The sequence below is a fragment of the Etheostoma spectabile genome, chromosome 4 (genome assembly GCF_008692095.1).
Source record: "Etheostoma spectabile isolate EspeVRDwgs_2016 chromosome 4, UIUC_Espe_1.0, whole genome shotgun sequence".
In the NCBI taxonomy this organism is placed as follows: domain Eukaryota; kingdom Metazoa; phylum Chordata; class Actinopteri; order Perciformes; family Percidae; genus Etheostoma; species Etheostoma spectabile.
In genome coordinates, this window is record NC_045736.1 from 14,331,619 (window position 1) to 14,348,856 (window position 17,238).

At 39.2% G+C, this 17,238-nt stretch overlaps 1 protein-coding gene across 10 annotated transcripts in view; it reads left to right on the forward strand.

Annotated features, from left to right (window-relative positions):
* The window catches only part of slmapa (sarcolemma associated protein a), a 63,224-nt gene that overhangs the window by 28,280 nt on the left and 17,706 nt on the right, over positions 1–17,238 (forward strand). For 4 of the 10 annotated variants that reach the window (XM_032513737.1, XM_032513739.1, XM_032513735.1 and 1 more), the window contains 11 exons: positions 1,928–1,990; positions 3,602–3,697; positions 5,036–5,107; positions 5,223–5,363; positions 5,508–5,645; positions 5,988–6,156; positions 6,529–6,579; positions 7,702–7,842; positions 10,639–10,701; positions 15,788–15,847; positions 17,083–17,157. In XM_032513737.1, the coding sequence (XP_032369628.1) occupies positions 1,928–1,990; positions 3,602–3,697; positions 5,036–5,107; positions 5,223–5,363; positions 5,508–5,645; positions 5,988–6,156; positions 6,529–6,579; positions 7,702–7,842; positions 10,639–10,701; positions 15,788–15,847; positions 17,083–17,157 (1,069 nt within the window). The remainder of the gene's footprint in view (positions 1–1,927; positions 1,991–3,601; positions 3,698–5,035; positions 5,108–5,222; positions 5,364–5,507; positions 5,646–5,987; positions 6,157–6,528; positions 6,580–7,701; positions 7,843–10,638; positions 10,702–15,787; positions 15,848–17,082; positions 17,158–17,238) is intronic. The other 6 variants (XM_032513744.1, XM_032513742.1, XM_032513736.1 and 3 more) reach the window with 5 other exon arrangements.

The following is a 17,238-nucleotide window of genomic DNA, read 5'->3' on the forward strand; positions in this document are numbered from 1 at the left end:
TTGAGTGCTTTTTGACTTTAGATGTCTTTAAAATTATTTAAAGTTCAAGTGAAATCAAATAGCATTATTTTGGTATGTTGCATTATACATAATTTTTCTGTAAATAACATGCCCATGTTCTGAAACCTAAAGCAAGAAATGTCAATTATTTTTGGTTTCATGATGGGGTTTTGCAGTCATTTGACAGATAAAGGCTTTGGTATTTGTCTACGTAGATGGATACCTTATTTCTATACAGCCAATCAAATCTAGCATAAAGCAGTACATTGTTGTTCTAGCATAGGCAGAACAGACAGCCACAGAGTCAGGCATCAGCTTGCTGCGTAACACAAGAGATACAGACTCTAAACCACAACACACATCTCCATCATATCCAGTTTATTGGTCTAGTGACCAAACTTACATTCACTGGGGAGAAAGTGCACTGTGCTGATGTCAGTTTGCAAGCTGATAACTAATCAGCCGCTCAGCTGCAGCACATTAAACAGCCAACATACCCGTACAATTGTTTTTTTTTTTAAGAAGAAAAGAATCGGAAACGAGATTGTTTGTTAATGTAATCATTCAATCCAATCAACATTGGTTTGTATCAAGGTTAGCTTGTAAAAGAGCTACATCTGTAACATTTAAATACAATTAACGGATTCTTTAAACTCCCAAATATCGACACTGGTATGACTGGTGCTACTTTATAGAGAGTTGAGCCATCCAGCTGATGGCTTTCAGTGTATAAAGGAGACTTCTAACCACACTAGACTAAACCAAAGAATCAGTCCTCACATCTTTGTCATACCCTCCTGTCTCACACCATAACAAGTCATTCCAATACATGGCACTCAAATGACTCCTGCAATGTAAAACCCTATCATGCCAGAACACATGAAAGTTGTATTATACTGTATTATTTGATATTGTACGATACAGTGCCAGGCTTATGGTTAAAGTCCATACTGTACCACGTTAGCTTTCTTTGCTGCCTCGGCCTCCAACAACAGGGCCATAGTGGAACCTGTCTGAGGAATCTAGTTTGGAGTTCATGGCGGGTGTGTGTGCATGTGTCTGTGTGTGTCAGTGAGGAACTGTGATTAGATTTGAGCCACTTCTCTAACATAATTGACTTACCACACACACACACACACACACACACACACACACACACACACACACACACACACACACACACACACAACACACACACACACACACTCACACTATAAATGTAGAAAGCCAGACTGTGTTTTTTGAAAAACTACATTTCCAGTACATATAAAGTATTGGCTTCATCCCGAATGGGTCATGATGCACCTTCACTGCAATCAGAATTTTTTTTTTTACATTTAAATTAGGTGAGTAATAGTTCAACATTTTTGGAAATACAATTAGATGTTCAGATCTCATCTGCTGTCTGACTTGTTAAGTACAGGACTTGATTAGCTTAGCATAAAGACCGGAAAGAGGGGGAACTGTAAAATAAAAGATAAAATAAAAAAAAAAGCACATTGCCTGTTACAGATGTCAACTAACCTGCCTCGTACATGGGCACCCGGCATTGCGCCACTGCTCAATGACCACAGTAGGAACACAATACATCATTGGCTTTATTTTTGGCTTTAAAGAAAAATATATTTTTGGCCTGACGGGGGTTTATGCTTGTACAATTATAGAGGAAACACTGCATCTAATTATAAAAAACAGTTTGTGCTAGGGATATGTTTAGGGTGAGTTGTGTGCTGAAACTAGTGTTTAGTTATGATCAGAATATTTAAACGGTGAGTGTGTGAGAGATTTGTACGTCTCCATGTATTTTTCTCTGTCTGTCTGTCTGTCTGTCTGTCTGTCTGTCTGTCTGTGTTAGGGTTTGTGTGTACAGCATATGCTTTTGATGTCTGAATTAACTCCAGACATTGTGTGTGTGTGTGTTTTCTAGGTTGCAGCCAACACTCCCAGTATGTATTCTCAGGAACTGTTCCAGCTCTCCCAGTATCTACAGGTAACACGCTGACACCTACTGGGCATTCTGTAGAAATACTCTAAAATATAAGGCAGGAAATCTGAGGACTAACACATAAAAGTTGGCTCATGTTATATAACACGTCTTTAATGTCAGTTACCATGCAAGCTTACCTTCTGTGAACATTTTAGTGTGGACAGGAAAAAGTGGACAGAAACTCGGCAGCCTTTCATTGAACTGATGTAATTATTATTATATTACCAATAAAAATATAAGATCCATTAACATGTCAGGTACATAGGATACGAGATCACACAATATTCCTTGTTAAGAAAAAAAAAAAGACCTTTTTGTATTAGTAAAGCACAGGAAAGATCTAATACTCAGAAGTAAGTGGAAATACTTTCTAAAGGAAGTGTCTTTAAATGTTTCCTGAATGCTTATGTAACCTCTTTTGGGTTCGTGAAGGACTGCAGGGTGGCGGCAGGAAGGACAGCTCTGTGGAGATCGAAAACTTGATCTTTACCAAGCTTTCCGTTAGAAAGAATTGGAATCGAGGCAATTTCAACGTCCCTGGACAAATGGAGAATATCTGGTCAAATAGTACATGTGTTTATTGAGCTTTAAAACAATTGATAGACAGGCTATACTGTATAAAGAACTACATAATCAAGGCATGTTGATTCATATTTTGTAAGGAAAAGTAGGCTACTTTTGCTTGTGTTATATTCCAAATAAAATAATTTATGTCAATAGACTTGCATGCATGATAACGCTAGTTTAAAAATAAATAATAATTATAAATATTACTCTGTGTCGACATGGCAAAAAAGTCACAGCCACAAAGCATGGAAACTTAATGGGGCCCGAATGACCAGACGGGTTGGGTGGGTTGCCGATAGCACCTTAAACACTTGATGCAGTGAGGACAAGGTGCTCCCTCCCTCCCCAGCAGGGAGAGAGGGCGGCTCCGGGAAGGAGGCGAGGTCCGGGCAATTGGTGCTGTAAAGCTCATGGCCCAGAAAAAGTTTTTATTTACCTCTTATTTTTCTGTCTTTTACTTTCTCTATTCATCTGTAATATATCTTAATATATCTGTCCTTGTCACTGTCTATGCTGCTGCAACAACCAAAACTCCCCTTCTGTGGATGAATAAAGGTTTATCTTATATTTAAAGCTATAGTGTGTAGTTTCTGCTGAGAGATTCGAAGTAGTGACAACAAAACTGGCGGCGCATCCAAATGATGCAAGCCTTCCGTGATTGCGTTCCCCCACCACACCACCCGCCTCCTTCTCCATGCATTTGCTAGTAAACAAGGAGGAGGATTAAAAAAATCCTAATGGACTCTTCAGAATTATCTTCACTCGAATTTCTGCACCTGAAAGCTGAAAGGCTTAATTAGCTGTGTAGCAACTCATTTGGTAATGGCATAAATGTAACAGACGTTGATTAAAATAAAAAATAAAACACGTTAAAGCTTTAGGAAGAAGAATTTAAAATAAAAATCACGACTACTTGTTCTCCTCACTTTAAATTACCCTTTCTTTTCTTCCACCTGATGATGATTATTTTTTTAAATATAATTTATCCTTTCTTATTAGTCATTGATTACCTTCCTCTCTCCCTCTCTTTCTGTCTCCCTCTACCAGGAGGCCTTGCACAGAGAGCAGATGTTGGAGCAGAAGCTAGCCACTCTGCAGCGACTGTTAGCCAACACTCAGGAGGCCTCGGAGAGCAGCTGGCAGGTAGGACATACCATTATCACACTTTTAGCCCAAATGTCATGATACATTTTCAGAGTTTCAACTCCAGCTGTTTTCACTCTTTCTGGCAGTTTAGCCTTTGGTCGGTTTATTTGTTTTGGTAACGTAGTGGCCGTAACTACAACTGTGTACATGTACAGGCTCAGACACTCTCTGTAATAAACACTGAATGAAAACAGTATATTACAGATTTCCAGCTCTCTGTAAACTTATTTTTCTGTTTTGGGGGCAGTTTCCTGTATTCTCACATACAACAGGATATATCTTAGATGTACTGTATTGCATATCACACAGTTGCTTGTATATTGAAACCATTGTCTATGTTTACAGCGTTTTGTCATAGTATGCTGTCACAGCATAACCATACTCTGGGAAAGCGTGATACTGTTGTTGCGTGTCTAGGGCTTCCAGAGTTTTGTTTACTTGTGCATATGAAACTACAGAAACTAAACTCTTTCATGTCAGGCTGAAAGTAAGGATGAAGGGGCTACCTTAGTCCGCTGCTCGGGCGCTGCTCACTCCGTCTTCGCCCAGCTCCGTCCGTGCTGCAGCGTCACCAAGACACTGTTGATAGTTTATTTGTAGACATTTAAGATGCGGACATTAACACAACTTGATAGGGGAAAAGACTATTCATTATGGCATTCCGAAAACACATGACTTCCTTCCCGACTGTCTCTCAATCTGTCCTTAACTTCCGCTTTTGTAATCTTTGACGAAGGTAAGACACACCTACCTCAGGCAGGCAGTAGGCCAAAACAGCCAATAGGAAAAGGACTGTGCCGGGACAGTACTCCCGGCACAGTCGTCTGTAGGCCTGCAACCAACGATTTTTTTCCCATTGTCAATTAATCTAATCTTAAAACCCAATTTGCTGTCCTTAATATTTAGTTTAGTCAGTAGAGTAGTAAAGATACCAGAAAATATTCACAATTAAGAAGCTGGAATGTTTTCCTAAACAAACTGATTAATTGATTATCAAAATAGTTGCCGATTAATTTAAAAGTTGACAACTAATCAATTGATTTGATTAATCGTTGCAGCTCCAGTACTCTGAATTCACACTTCCGATCAGACCCCCATATAACATTGTAATGTACAAGAATTTACTGTATTGCTGTGAATACGTAATATAGAAATGACCTGTTCCGACCTGTAAATCAAAGTGGTTTGAAGACTGGGAATGCATACTGTAATTTGCCTCTGCATGAAGTGTTTACCAATCATCCCATCTTATCTCATTTGAAACAAACATTTCTTATTTCTCATTTAAACAAACATGTCCAACGTGGCTGTAAACTGAGTTTGTGTCCTCACCAGGCTCTGATTGATGAAGACCGTCTGCTCTCCAGACTGGAGGTGATGGGCAGTCAGCTACAGGCCTACTCCAAGGTACGAATGCGGTTCTATCAGAGGATCAAATTCTCTTGCAATAAATGGATCCGAATTAAATCAAAATGATCATCCATTTAAATAAACATATATATATTTATCTCTTCTCCAACAGTCCCAGACGGAGGAAGGGATCCGTAAGGAGCTTTTGGCTCTTCAGGAGGACAAACACAACTACGAGACGACGGCGAAAGAGTCTCTGAGGAGAGTCCTGCAGGAGAAGATCGAAGTGGTCAGAAAGCTGTCAGAGGTGGAGGTAGGACACATAAGACTGTCCATTTACATACACACAAGTACACACACACACACACACACACTATATGCACTCTCTGTCATGATAATTTGTCATTTAGAGGAATGCAAGTGCCTCATTTTTTGTTTCTTTTCTACTGTCCTGCAGCGCTCACTCAGTAACACGGAGGATGAGTGCACCCACCTGAAGGAGATGTCAGAGAGGGGCCAGGAGGAACTGAGGGAGCTCGCCAACAAGTACAACGCCGCCGTCAACGAGATCAAAGAGCTCACTGACAAAATTAAGGTACCTGACACTGGACTATAGTTGTGTGGAGGATGTTAAAAATGTCTAAATTACATGGGATTAAATTTTCCTGCAATAATATTTCATTTTGCACGGTAACGGGCAAAATATGTTTTATAAACGGTGGTGCTAGCTTTTTTTTAAACTTTTCATTTTATTACTTCTCTCTCTCTCTCTCTCTCTCTGTCTGTTTATTCTTTCTCATAAACCACACCTTTTTCTACTTACTTGCTCTACACTCCTTTCTCCTCCCTTATTCCACTTTCCTGGTTTGTCGGTTTCTCAATTACTTCTCTATCCTCTTTCTCTCCTTCTCACTCTCCTCCCCTTCTCCTCCTCCAGGTGGCGGAGGGGCGGCAGGAGGAGTTGACCCAACGTGGAGCGACAGAGAAGAGAGAGCTGGAGCTGCGGATTGAGGAGATGGAGGAGAAGGAGCAGGTTCTCCAGGCTCGCATCGAAGCTTTGCAGGCTGACAATGACTTCACTAACGAGAGGCTCGCCGCCCTGCAGGGTACACACACACACACACACACACACACACACACACACACACACACACACACACACACACACACACAACACACACACACACACCACACACACACACACACACACACACGCGACCTGTCCTAACTTTTAACAAGCTGACATACTGCAGCCTGCAAGCCAATCACTTTAACACAATCCACAAGTTTTTATTCACAATCCACAATCATTAGTTTTTTTATATATATATTATATATTATTATTATTATTATTATTATTATTATTATTATTATTATTATGTCTGGGTCAGAACACGTCTTTGACCCATCATGGGGGGTCAGCTGGGACTTCCTGTCAGTCAACTTGTTTCTGCTATTATTGTTGTTGTTGTTTACAGTTCGGTTAGAACAGCTACAAGAGAAAAGCATTAAAGAAAACAACAGCCTGGGTGAGTGCACATGTCTCTCGTCTCCTCTGGGACACTCGTTCTGTCCGCCGCTGTTTGTCTCTCTGGCTGCTAATGTCACTTCCTTTTTCCTGCACTAATGATGCATGACAAGTTCCAGCATGATGTTCTCATAACTCGCTTGCTGCTCTCTTTGTTCATCTGTCGCTCTGTTTGTCACAGTTGAAGTCTGACTCTTCTTATTCTTCTGTTTTGATTTTGTTTATGGTAACGCACTTTTGAATTACAAGTACAAGCTTTTAGACGTGCAAACAATAAATAGTTTTTGGATGGGGTGTCGGCACAATAAAATAAAATTTGGTAACTGGAGATTAAAAACATTAAAAGTACCTATTAAAATCCTGGCTTTTTTTCTGGCTGGTACCCATATTGGTATTTGATAGTTCGCAAATATAATATAATATAAGTTTCTTGTTCAGAGATATTTGGATACCTGGCTGTACCGTGGAGCAGGTGCATTAACTCAGAAAGATCCTTAGGCTTGCATGTATTTGGCCTCACTCTGCATACAATTTTTATTTTTTTACCTTATCTAATGGCTCACAATTTCAGTGTTTAAAACACTTTAAAAAAGTGTTTTAAAGCATTTTTTTTTTTTATAATTGTGTAAGAGCAAAGTGACCTGCAGTGTCACATGACCTGCAGTGTCAACTGTGGCCACCATGCCGAAGCCGCCAGGATCAACAGCAGCATGTACGTGTACTCAAATATGTCATCTTTGAACTACACCACTTGTTGTGGCTGTTTCAAAAGAGGCAGGTTGTCTCAGGGACACTGTGGCACTCTGTCGAGCTTAAACAGGGCTTGTTGGAGTTTCTGGATGATATGGGTTGTTTCCATGGTTGCCAATCTGTCCACTGCTTTGGTTTTCATCTTCTGGGGACAAAGAGCTTCTGGTCACTGATTGACTTCTTGGTGTTTGACTGACGACACTGAATATGAATGCTGGAGGTGACTGTCTCACTGCTCACTTTGCCACCGTAGCCACTTTGTGAAGGGACCTGCCATCATTAGGACTCTTACTCTTGTTATGAACATTTGTTTGGCTGGTAACGTTTCGACAACATGGAGTGTCTATCTGAATCTGATCTGGTCACACGGCAGATGTCGACATTGTCTCCCACGGACCAGTAGAGGAGCCTGTCGAGGACAAACAGAGCCTGCAGACACCTGAGAGCCAGGAGGAAGACGAGGATGAGGAGGATACAGACACCGATGACGGTGCATTTGGTGAAGATGTTGATGGTAGTCAGTTTATCATAATAATCAAGAGTTTAATTAATATATAGCACTGTTCTTTAGCGGGTTTTGATTGACAGAATAAAAGTAAAAAGTCTGACATAATTCAGCACAATTCAAAATAAATCTAGTCGAGAAACATTAAAACAAAGGAATTAAAAGCTATTAAATTAAGAAATACAGTAAATAATATTAAAATCAAACCTATGAAATGAGGTTTTGCAAAAGACAAAATATTGACTGTGGTGATTCCAGATATTATTATTAATATAGCTGGAGCCTTTCTTTACTGAAATGTTGATCTTTTTTTCCAGTTCTCCGTTTTTTCAAAGCAATGTTTATCAGAAATGCCTAAATAACTTTTGATCAGGGGAAATATTTTTCTTGAAATATATATATATATTTCTCAAAATATACCGTTTACTACAAACCCCAATTCCAATAAAGTTGGGACGTTTTGTAAAACGTAAATAAAAACAGAATACAATGATTTTCAAATCTTTTAAAACCTATGTTCAATTGAATACACTACAAAGACAAAATATGTAATGTTTTGTTTTGCAAATATTCACTCATTTTAAATTTGATGCCTGCAACATGTTCCAAAACATGTTTCTGGATGTTGTAGATTTACGGCTTTCACTTTGCATGGTAGAGTTTTAACTTTTACTCGTAGATGTAGCAACCAACTGTGTTAACGGACAATAGTTTTCTTAGTGTTCCTAAGCCCACGTGGTAACATCCTTTACATAATGATGTTGGTTCTAATGCAGTGTCGTCTGAGGGATCGACTTCAGCGCTTACGTGCAGAGATTTCTCCAGGTTCTCTGGATCTTTGGATGATCTTATGAACTGTAGATGATTAAATCCCTAAATTTCTTGCAATTGTACGTTGAGAAACGTTAAACTGTTGGACTGTTTGTTCACGCAGTTGTTCAGAGTGGTGAACCTCGCCCCGTCCTTGCTTGTGAACAACTGAGACATCAAAGTTAAAATTAGTGAATATTTGCAAAAAAAACATTAACATTTATCAGTTTAAACATTAGATATATTGTTTTTGTCTTTGTAGTGTATTGAGTAAAATATAGGTTGATTTGCAAATCATTGTATTCTGTTTTTATTTTTATGTTTTACCCAATGTCCCAACTTCATTGGAAATGGGTTTTGTAGTTTATCTTGCATTTGGCAACCAATAGGATATGACCGTTCAGGATCAATGCTTAAGAAATGACTTTCATAGAGTCATGTTACTTTTCTTTACGATATTTGTTTTACTGAAATGATTCTATTTTCTAGGCATGTTGTGGTGGAGAGAAGGCACGGCAGCTTTCTTTGTGTAGCACATTTCAGCAACAGGGCAATTCAAAGTGCTTTACATAAAAACAATTAAAATACAAGACTAAAAGTTGCAGTGCAGTATAAGAAATGAAACATTCAAGAACAGTTACAAGTATAAAAGCAGATAAAATACGAGATTTTATGGTGCTAGTATGGGACAATGTATAAGCCGTTGCTCTACACGTGTAATCCACCCGCAAACCTTGCTGTTCACAGAACGGCCGGTCCCACCGGCCTCTTTTAATTTCTCTTTATATGCTTATCTAGCTTTTCACACAGTTTCAGCAATGCAACTTCAGTATATGAAATTAGTTAAATTTACAATCATTTAAAGAAAGGCAACATCAAAAAAGGTCTTCAGCCTTGATTTAGAAGTAAATCTGAGGAATTGTTGAGTGCATTTTTATTTTGTTTGTTCTTTGTTTGGATCCCATCTTGAGTTTCCATTCTGATCCTGACTCTGGAGTTGTAAGGTTTTGCTCGGATTCAGAAACTGCTTCTGATTTACAATAATGAGATGGTTGGATTTTTTTTTTTTGTCAAGTTGTAGTTGATTTTAAACTGTTGGGCTGTTCGATGGAAATGTGTTGAACGGAAAAGTTATATACAAACCGAGATTGACGCCTTGGCTGTCTGTTTGCCTGTCCACATCCTGTCTGCTGGTCCAGAAACACTGTGTTATACCGTTATTTGTCTGAAAGTATCTGCCTTATATGGCTTTGACTTCCGCTCTGCCCATGTTGTTAAATGAGCATCTATCTGTCCGTGTAGGTACAGTTCTCTCTCGTTAGTTCTGTCATGCTTTCTACCTGCTTTTATCTGTCTGTCTTTTCACTGTCATCATTTCTGTCTTTGGCTCTTTCTGTCTCGTCCTCTCTAATACAGGGTTGGGTATTGAGATGAACACTATGTTCATTAAGAAAGATTTTTTTTTTCATTCTGCTTATCAATTCCAGAAAGTTTAAAAAATGTACAGTACCTGCGCTGCAATGTTCATTACTGGCTATACATGCATTAAAATAAGTGTGTTTGGTCGCAATATAGCAGACCAATGAGTGCTAGCGACTCAGGAAACAATGAAATATATTACAGTGAAATAATTTAATGCAGGAAGGAAGTCCATTTAACACGATGAAGCATTTTCTGTAGTATTGGGTCATAACGCCTCTAAATCAGCTAATAGGATCAGAGAGAAACAAGTGAACGATCAGTGCATGCTTGGTAAGAGTATACTATTTTTTTTTTTTATGTTTAAGCAAAAATAATCATAAATTACTATTGGCAGCCTCAATCTGCTTCAAATATGGACAGGATGTGTTTGCCTCCAACATATATTGTTTACATTTTAAATAACATTTGATAAGATATGGAATTGATGAGCAGAATCAATAAAATCTGAAATAAATACCCAACTCCACTCTTGATAGTCATCTTAGTAATGTCAGTGCTCTGTGTTTCTGTCAGACAACTGTCATGTTAACAGCGGAGGAGACTCAACTAGAATCCAACAGTTGATTGAGTGTCCGCGTGAGTACAAACATCTATTCTGCTGTATGCTGCTATACACACACACACACCACACACACACACACACACACACACACACACACACACACACACCACACACACACACACACACACACACAACACACACACACACACACACACACACACACACACACACACACAGACATCAATTGCTGTCAGGAAAAAAAACTCCTGGTAATCAAAACTTTAAAAAATGTAACTTTTCACTACTTAAAATATTAAGTCAGGATTTTGAACTAATATATAATTATTTTTTTGTCTTATTTCATCGTTTGACTTACTATACTTACTTTTTATTAACATGCGTAACACATCTATATATTTTCTTTTCTTGGTCTAAATGTGCCTCTATACGTACTTATTTGACGCTTCTTCTCCAGAGGCATCTTCTTTGATGGAGTGGGTCAGTTGCTGGTAAACTGCAGATTAAACCTGATACTCTCTTGGTTAAAGAGTGTATATGACTCAGTCTGTACATATTGGTAGACTCTTAACAGACTCTTGATTAATCTCTTGAAGATAACATCTGGGCAGAATTATTTTTCTTTACAGATCTGGGGTCTCATTTATCATGCACATTTTATACCGTACACGTTATAAAGATTAAATCCAGCAGTGTTATTTGCGCATGAACTGAGTGATAATTGTTCCACAAACACCTCCAACTCAAATCTTAAATACAAATGTGTTCTTAATGTTTAATTGGCGCTGTCTCATTGTCACTTTGTCCGCTACGGAGCACAGGAGGAGGAGATGGCCTGACTGCATGAAATACAGGATAGACATCAAATACACAACAATACATAACTGCAGAACACAGTGTAGCTAGCCCAAATAACTAAATATGTCTTCAATACTGTGCATATAACCTCAAATGTCAAAGTCTGAAAATACCAATGTCAAACTTTTGCTGAATCTTTACACTTAATGTCCTCGTTATAAGTCTGAACTTTAATACTGTTTGTGACAAAACCTGCATGAAGAAAAGTGTGTTTGCCTTTTAGACTTTCGTCTTCAAATTGTATCTCTGGGTGGGGATACCACCAGTTAATGCTGTGATTTTGGCCAGGTGTTAACAATCACAAATCAAACATATAAATACTGCGGTAACCCCCTCGTGTGTAATGCTGCATGATGGCACTGCTGGCTCTGCAGGAGGACTCACCCCAAATGGAAGAATCAGGAGAGAAAGAGACTTCGGGGACCATGACGATGCCTGGCTGATATGCCAATTTAAATTCCCTAAAGCTGTGCTCTTGGAGCTACGTAATGAATTGGGTCCAGTAGATAGGGCAACGCGCCGGAACCGTGCCATTCTGGTCCAAATACAAGTCCTCCCCCGATTCGGCATGACTCGTCATGGTTTGCCGTAACGAAAGAACAACTGCCAGGGTCATTAACGTACTTATTGGCATTCTTGAGGTGCTTTGCATTGACTATTTGCGGTTAGAAATGGGTGTATACAGGCCGGGATAAGCGTCTATTCATGTACGCACACTTGTGGGTAATCTGTGATTTATAAAGGGAACATTGCTTACAGATGTGCGTGCGCACGGTTTTATAAATCTGAACATTTTTTGGCGTACGTTATTTTTGGGCGTACGGACACTTTTAGTAAGGATCCCACACAGTGTTATAAATAAGACCCCTGATGTTTTGTAAAAAATAATTTTTCCAGCTGTTTTTCTTTCCTTTTTTAAAGTGAAGTTGGTAACGTTTTGTCAGTGTACAATGTAAAGAAGATCTAGAGGTGAGGGATAACTAACATCTTTTGATTTGAGTTGAAAAAATAGTAAATGCATAGAAAAGGAGAGCAGCATCTCTCTCCAGAAACACTGTCCCTATTATTCAGAATAATTAACCGTTTGTATTGGAAACTATCTAAAGGTTATTGCAGTTGGTGGTTCATTGTGAGTAACCAGGAGGAAAAATGCTGTATACTTCGCAGTAGGGGTGTGACGAGACGCTTACTCCACGAGACGAGACACATCACGAGATTGGGTTCACGAGAACGAGACGAGACGAGATTTAAAAAAAAAAAATTAAAGAAATCCTCGATGAAATATATGAATGGAAAATAGTTTTATTAATCAACTGAAAAATCACAAAATGCAAAACAATTTAGGTGCATTTTGAAATCAACTATAAATGATGAATGTTAATGATGTTTTTTTTTTTACTATTTTAATGAATTCTATATGCAGTAAAGGACGTGCAAACACTGCAACATGTTTTGTATAAACTCTACCAACTGGCTTCTGCCCTGGACAATTTCACACGAGAAATCTAACTCCTTTCCACAAACCGAACATAAAAAAATATAAAATAAATAAAATAAATGTGTAAATAACAGAAAAATAACACTTTAAATGCAAACAGTAAGTGTATCAATAACCAAAGTACTGCTCTCTCAAAACTACAAGTGCAACAGAAACAATTTTTTTTAATTTTTTTTTAATGTTTTCGTCGCGGGGGCAGTAGTTAGTAGAGAGCTGTGGTGGTGCTGGAAGTGTTTTTGCATAGTGCTCGTGTTAGCCGCGGTATACGGCATTTTTTTCTTACAATGTTTACATATTGTGTTCGTCTTGTCTGTCACTCTTTCGCCGTTTATCATTTCCGCAGGAAAACCAAAATGTTGCCACACAAATGATTTAAAAGTGGCGGGGGGATCTTCAATAGTAATTTCACGCTCCATCACGCTGACATCACAGCGCCTCACGAGACAACTTTTCACCTCGACGAGAAATCTCGTCACGTTTTAATCTCGCGAGATCTCGTAAAACGAGATCTCGTCACACCCTTACTTCGCAGGCAAAATACTTTTTATTCAATTTATTTTTTTGTGTTGTGATTTGAGTGAATGTGGAATGTGTACAAGATGTACTCACAGTGCTGCTCATAAGTTTAGGAACCCACGCTAAATTTGGGCATTAAAATAGCCCCACATCATTACATACTCTTCACCATACCTAGAGGTTGGCATGGGGTACTTTCCATAAAATAATCTCTCAATGCAAATCAAGCAGCTATGATCCATGCATGCTATGATCCAGTATCCTGGATCATTGAATAACTGGCCTTTAAAACTAACACTCTGCCTGTCTCAATGGGAATTAATTTAGGGTGTGTATACTTATGCCCCTTGTATTTTAAGGAAAACATGTATTTATTTACATTAGTCATTCACAAAGAAAATTGGTGTCCTTAAAGGTTGGATTTTCTCAAATTTTTTAGTTAAGGCATTAAAATCAATTTCCAAAAGATGGTTGTTGTATTTTTTTCATTCCTCTTTTTAGTCGACTTTAGCATGGGTTCATAAACTTATGAGCAGCACTGTAAAATTACATTTTGTTTTTGTCAATATTGTATCCCACTGGTTAGGGGTGTGCAAAAAAAAATTCATAGATTGATTCTTTTTTTATTTTTTGGCGTGTATACCATCACAGGGAAAAGTAACTACATTTACATACTGTGAATTGTTTATTTTTTTTTTTTTTTTTAATTTAAGATTTGTTTTCGAATCAAATCTTGAGCCTAAAAATCAATATCGAATTGTGACATTTTCTGAGGCGTGCACCCCGACCACTGCTGGGTGAACGGTCTTGAGCTTCCTGGACGTCTTGTCTGGTAGTCACAGGCTTTACTGGTGCTTTGGTAGATTCAGTGGTATGTTGTGGTTCTTATGGTACCAGCAGCTGATTGGTTGGTTCTCAGCTCCTCGCACACTCTTTATTTTTTTCTTCACATTCTTCTTTAGCATATCTTCATGTGTCATTTTTTTGCATCTTTTTTGTAGCTTTTCACTGGATCAGTTTACTAACCTCCTTATTTCTCTCTTCTTGTCTTTCTGTTCTCTTTTGGTTCTTTTATTTTCCTCTGGTCGCCTCGCTTGGAGAGAATTTGTTCAGCAGCTTTTCTCATTAACAATTTAAATACCTGAAGCAGTTCAAGTATTTTTGCCTGTGGAAACTTTCCTTGACCGCCTACATTTCAGATACCAGCCAAACATCAGCTGTCATTGAACGGTTTTCTTTTTGTTGGCTGCAGTGGCGTGTGTCACTGGAAGCTGATGGCAAACAACATTACTGTCAGTCCCACTTGCTGCCATTGTGGCTGGTTGCAGCATATATTGTAGAAGTCTGACATCTGCCTGCATTGGTGTACATTTTAGAAGTGGATATTATTATAGGCATATCCGCTGACCAAGATGTGTTTTGTGCTCTCTAATGACTCTATTACTACGGTGACACAGTTCACAGACACTGAAAACAGTGAAACAAAGCAGGATTCTCCTGTTTGCAACTAGAACACATAACTTGTACGCAGAGCAAATGGCTTTAGATGGAACGGGAGGATGAGTCAATCAAATTCAGTTGAGGTTTGTGGTTGTTTAAGTTTATTGTTGTAGCAGCTGACAACCGCAGATGAAAAGTCATCTAGTCTAAATTTGTTGCAGGTTTTTCTTATTTTTGCGTACATCATAGTGTTACATCACAGGGGCAGACAAGTGAGATGCCATCGAGGTGAGGATGGCTTGTTATTTTCCGTCTACATTTGACAGGTTTTATACATTAATCTGATGCCCCTGTACAGAGGAATTGCACAGCTGTCAGATCCTAGGTTACAACCTAACTGTACCACAAACTAATTTATTCTGTGTACAGTGGTGACTACAGCAAATTGAATTTTTCATGTAATACCTGCAACAAGTCCTTTTTAACCTGAAAAACAAATTCAACACAAAACTTTCTAACTTTTGATTTGAAATGTCTTAAACAATGAGCACAACCTCACTTTTTTGAGCAAGCTAAAGTGAAACTTAGCTTAAGTTCTGTGAGATCCAACACTTAACATCTGTACTAACCAGCCACTAATCCAGCTGATAATTCACCCTGAGTCAGTGTAAAGGGCTGCATGATTGCTGGTTGTTATATTTACCATGTGTTAAGTTGGCGTATTGGACATTTGCAGAGTTTGGTTCAAATTCTGTTATTGTTTTTTTTTAAACTAATTTAAGCTGGTTTTATTCACCGATTGTCCTGGTTTTCTTTGTTTCTCCATGCAGCGGTCAAACAGCTGAAGGAGACTGTAAGTTCTTCAATCCACAAACTGGCCAACTTTGATGGTAAGAGCTCAACTAAGCTTCAGGTATAACCTACTTATCAATCATATCTTTTTGTTGTCGGAGTTCTGGAGCATTTCAGTCTGTGAACTAACACTAGAAATCAGAGAGAAGGGCCAGTAGCTCAGGTGGTTTAGCATGCCCATGTACTCAGGCTCAGTCCTTACTGCAGCGGCCCGGGTTCCAGTCCAACAGCTGCACGTCCTTCCTTCTCTCTCTGCACGTCCTTCCTTCTCTCTCTGCACGTCCTTCCTTCTCTCTCTGCACGTCCTTCCTTCTCTCTCTGCACGTCCTTCCTTCTCTCTCTGAAACGTCATTCTTTCTCTTCTGCAAGTCATCTTTCTCTCTGCAAGTCCTTCCTTCTCTCTCTGCAAGTCTTCCTCTCTTCTGCACGTCTTCCTTCTCTTCTGCACGTCTTCCTTCTCTTGCACGTCCTTCCTTCTCTCTCGCAAGTCATCTTCTCTCTCTGCAAGTCATTCCTTCCTCTTGCAAGTCATTCCTTCTCTCTCTGCAAGTCCTCCCTTCTCTCTGCAAGTCCTTCCTTCTCTCTCTGCACGTCTTTCTCTTCTTGCAAGTCCTTCCTTCTCTACTCTGCAGTCACTTGCTCTCTCTGCAAGTCCTTCCTTCTCTCTCTGCAGTTCTTCCTTCTCCTCTGCAAGTCCTTCCTTCTCTCTCTGCACGTCCTTCTTTCTCTCTGCAAGTCTCCTTCTCTCTCGTAAGTCATTCCTTCTCTTCTGCAAGTCCTTCTTCTCTTCTGTAAGTCCTTCCTTCTTCTCTGCAAGTCCTTCTTCTCTCTCTGCAAGTCCTTCCTTCTCTCTCTGTAAGTCCTTCCTTCTCTCTCTGCAAGTCCTTCCTTCTCTCTCTGTAAGTCATTCCTTCTCTCTCTGCAAGTCCTTCCTTCTCTCTCTGCACGTCCTTCCTTCTCTCTCTGCAAGTCCTCCCTTCTCTCTCTGCAAGTCCTTCCTTCTCTCTCTGCACGTCCTTCCTTCTCTCTCTGCAAGTCCTCCTTCTCTCTCTGCAAGTCCTTCCTTCTCTCTCTGTAAGTCCTTCCTTCTCTCTCTGCACGTCCTTCCTTCTCTCTCTGCAAGTCCTTCCTTCTTTCTCTGCCCTGTCCTGTCTTCAGTTGTCATATCGAGTAAAAGCCAAAAATAATTTGGAAAATCAGTTTCTACATAAATAGTGAATGGGGGACTTTTTGAAGATAGAATATAAGTGTTTGTTTGTTTGTTTGTTTGTAGAAGTGATGGACGCCCACCTACAGAACAACCAGACGGCAGAAGACGACATCCTGGCCAGCCCTGATCGACTCAAAGGTAGAGACACAAACTGTTAAGGTTGAAACTGGTTTATACCGGACCCCAAGGGGTTAATTGGGAAAAAATCTCTCACATAAT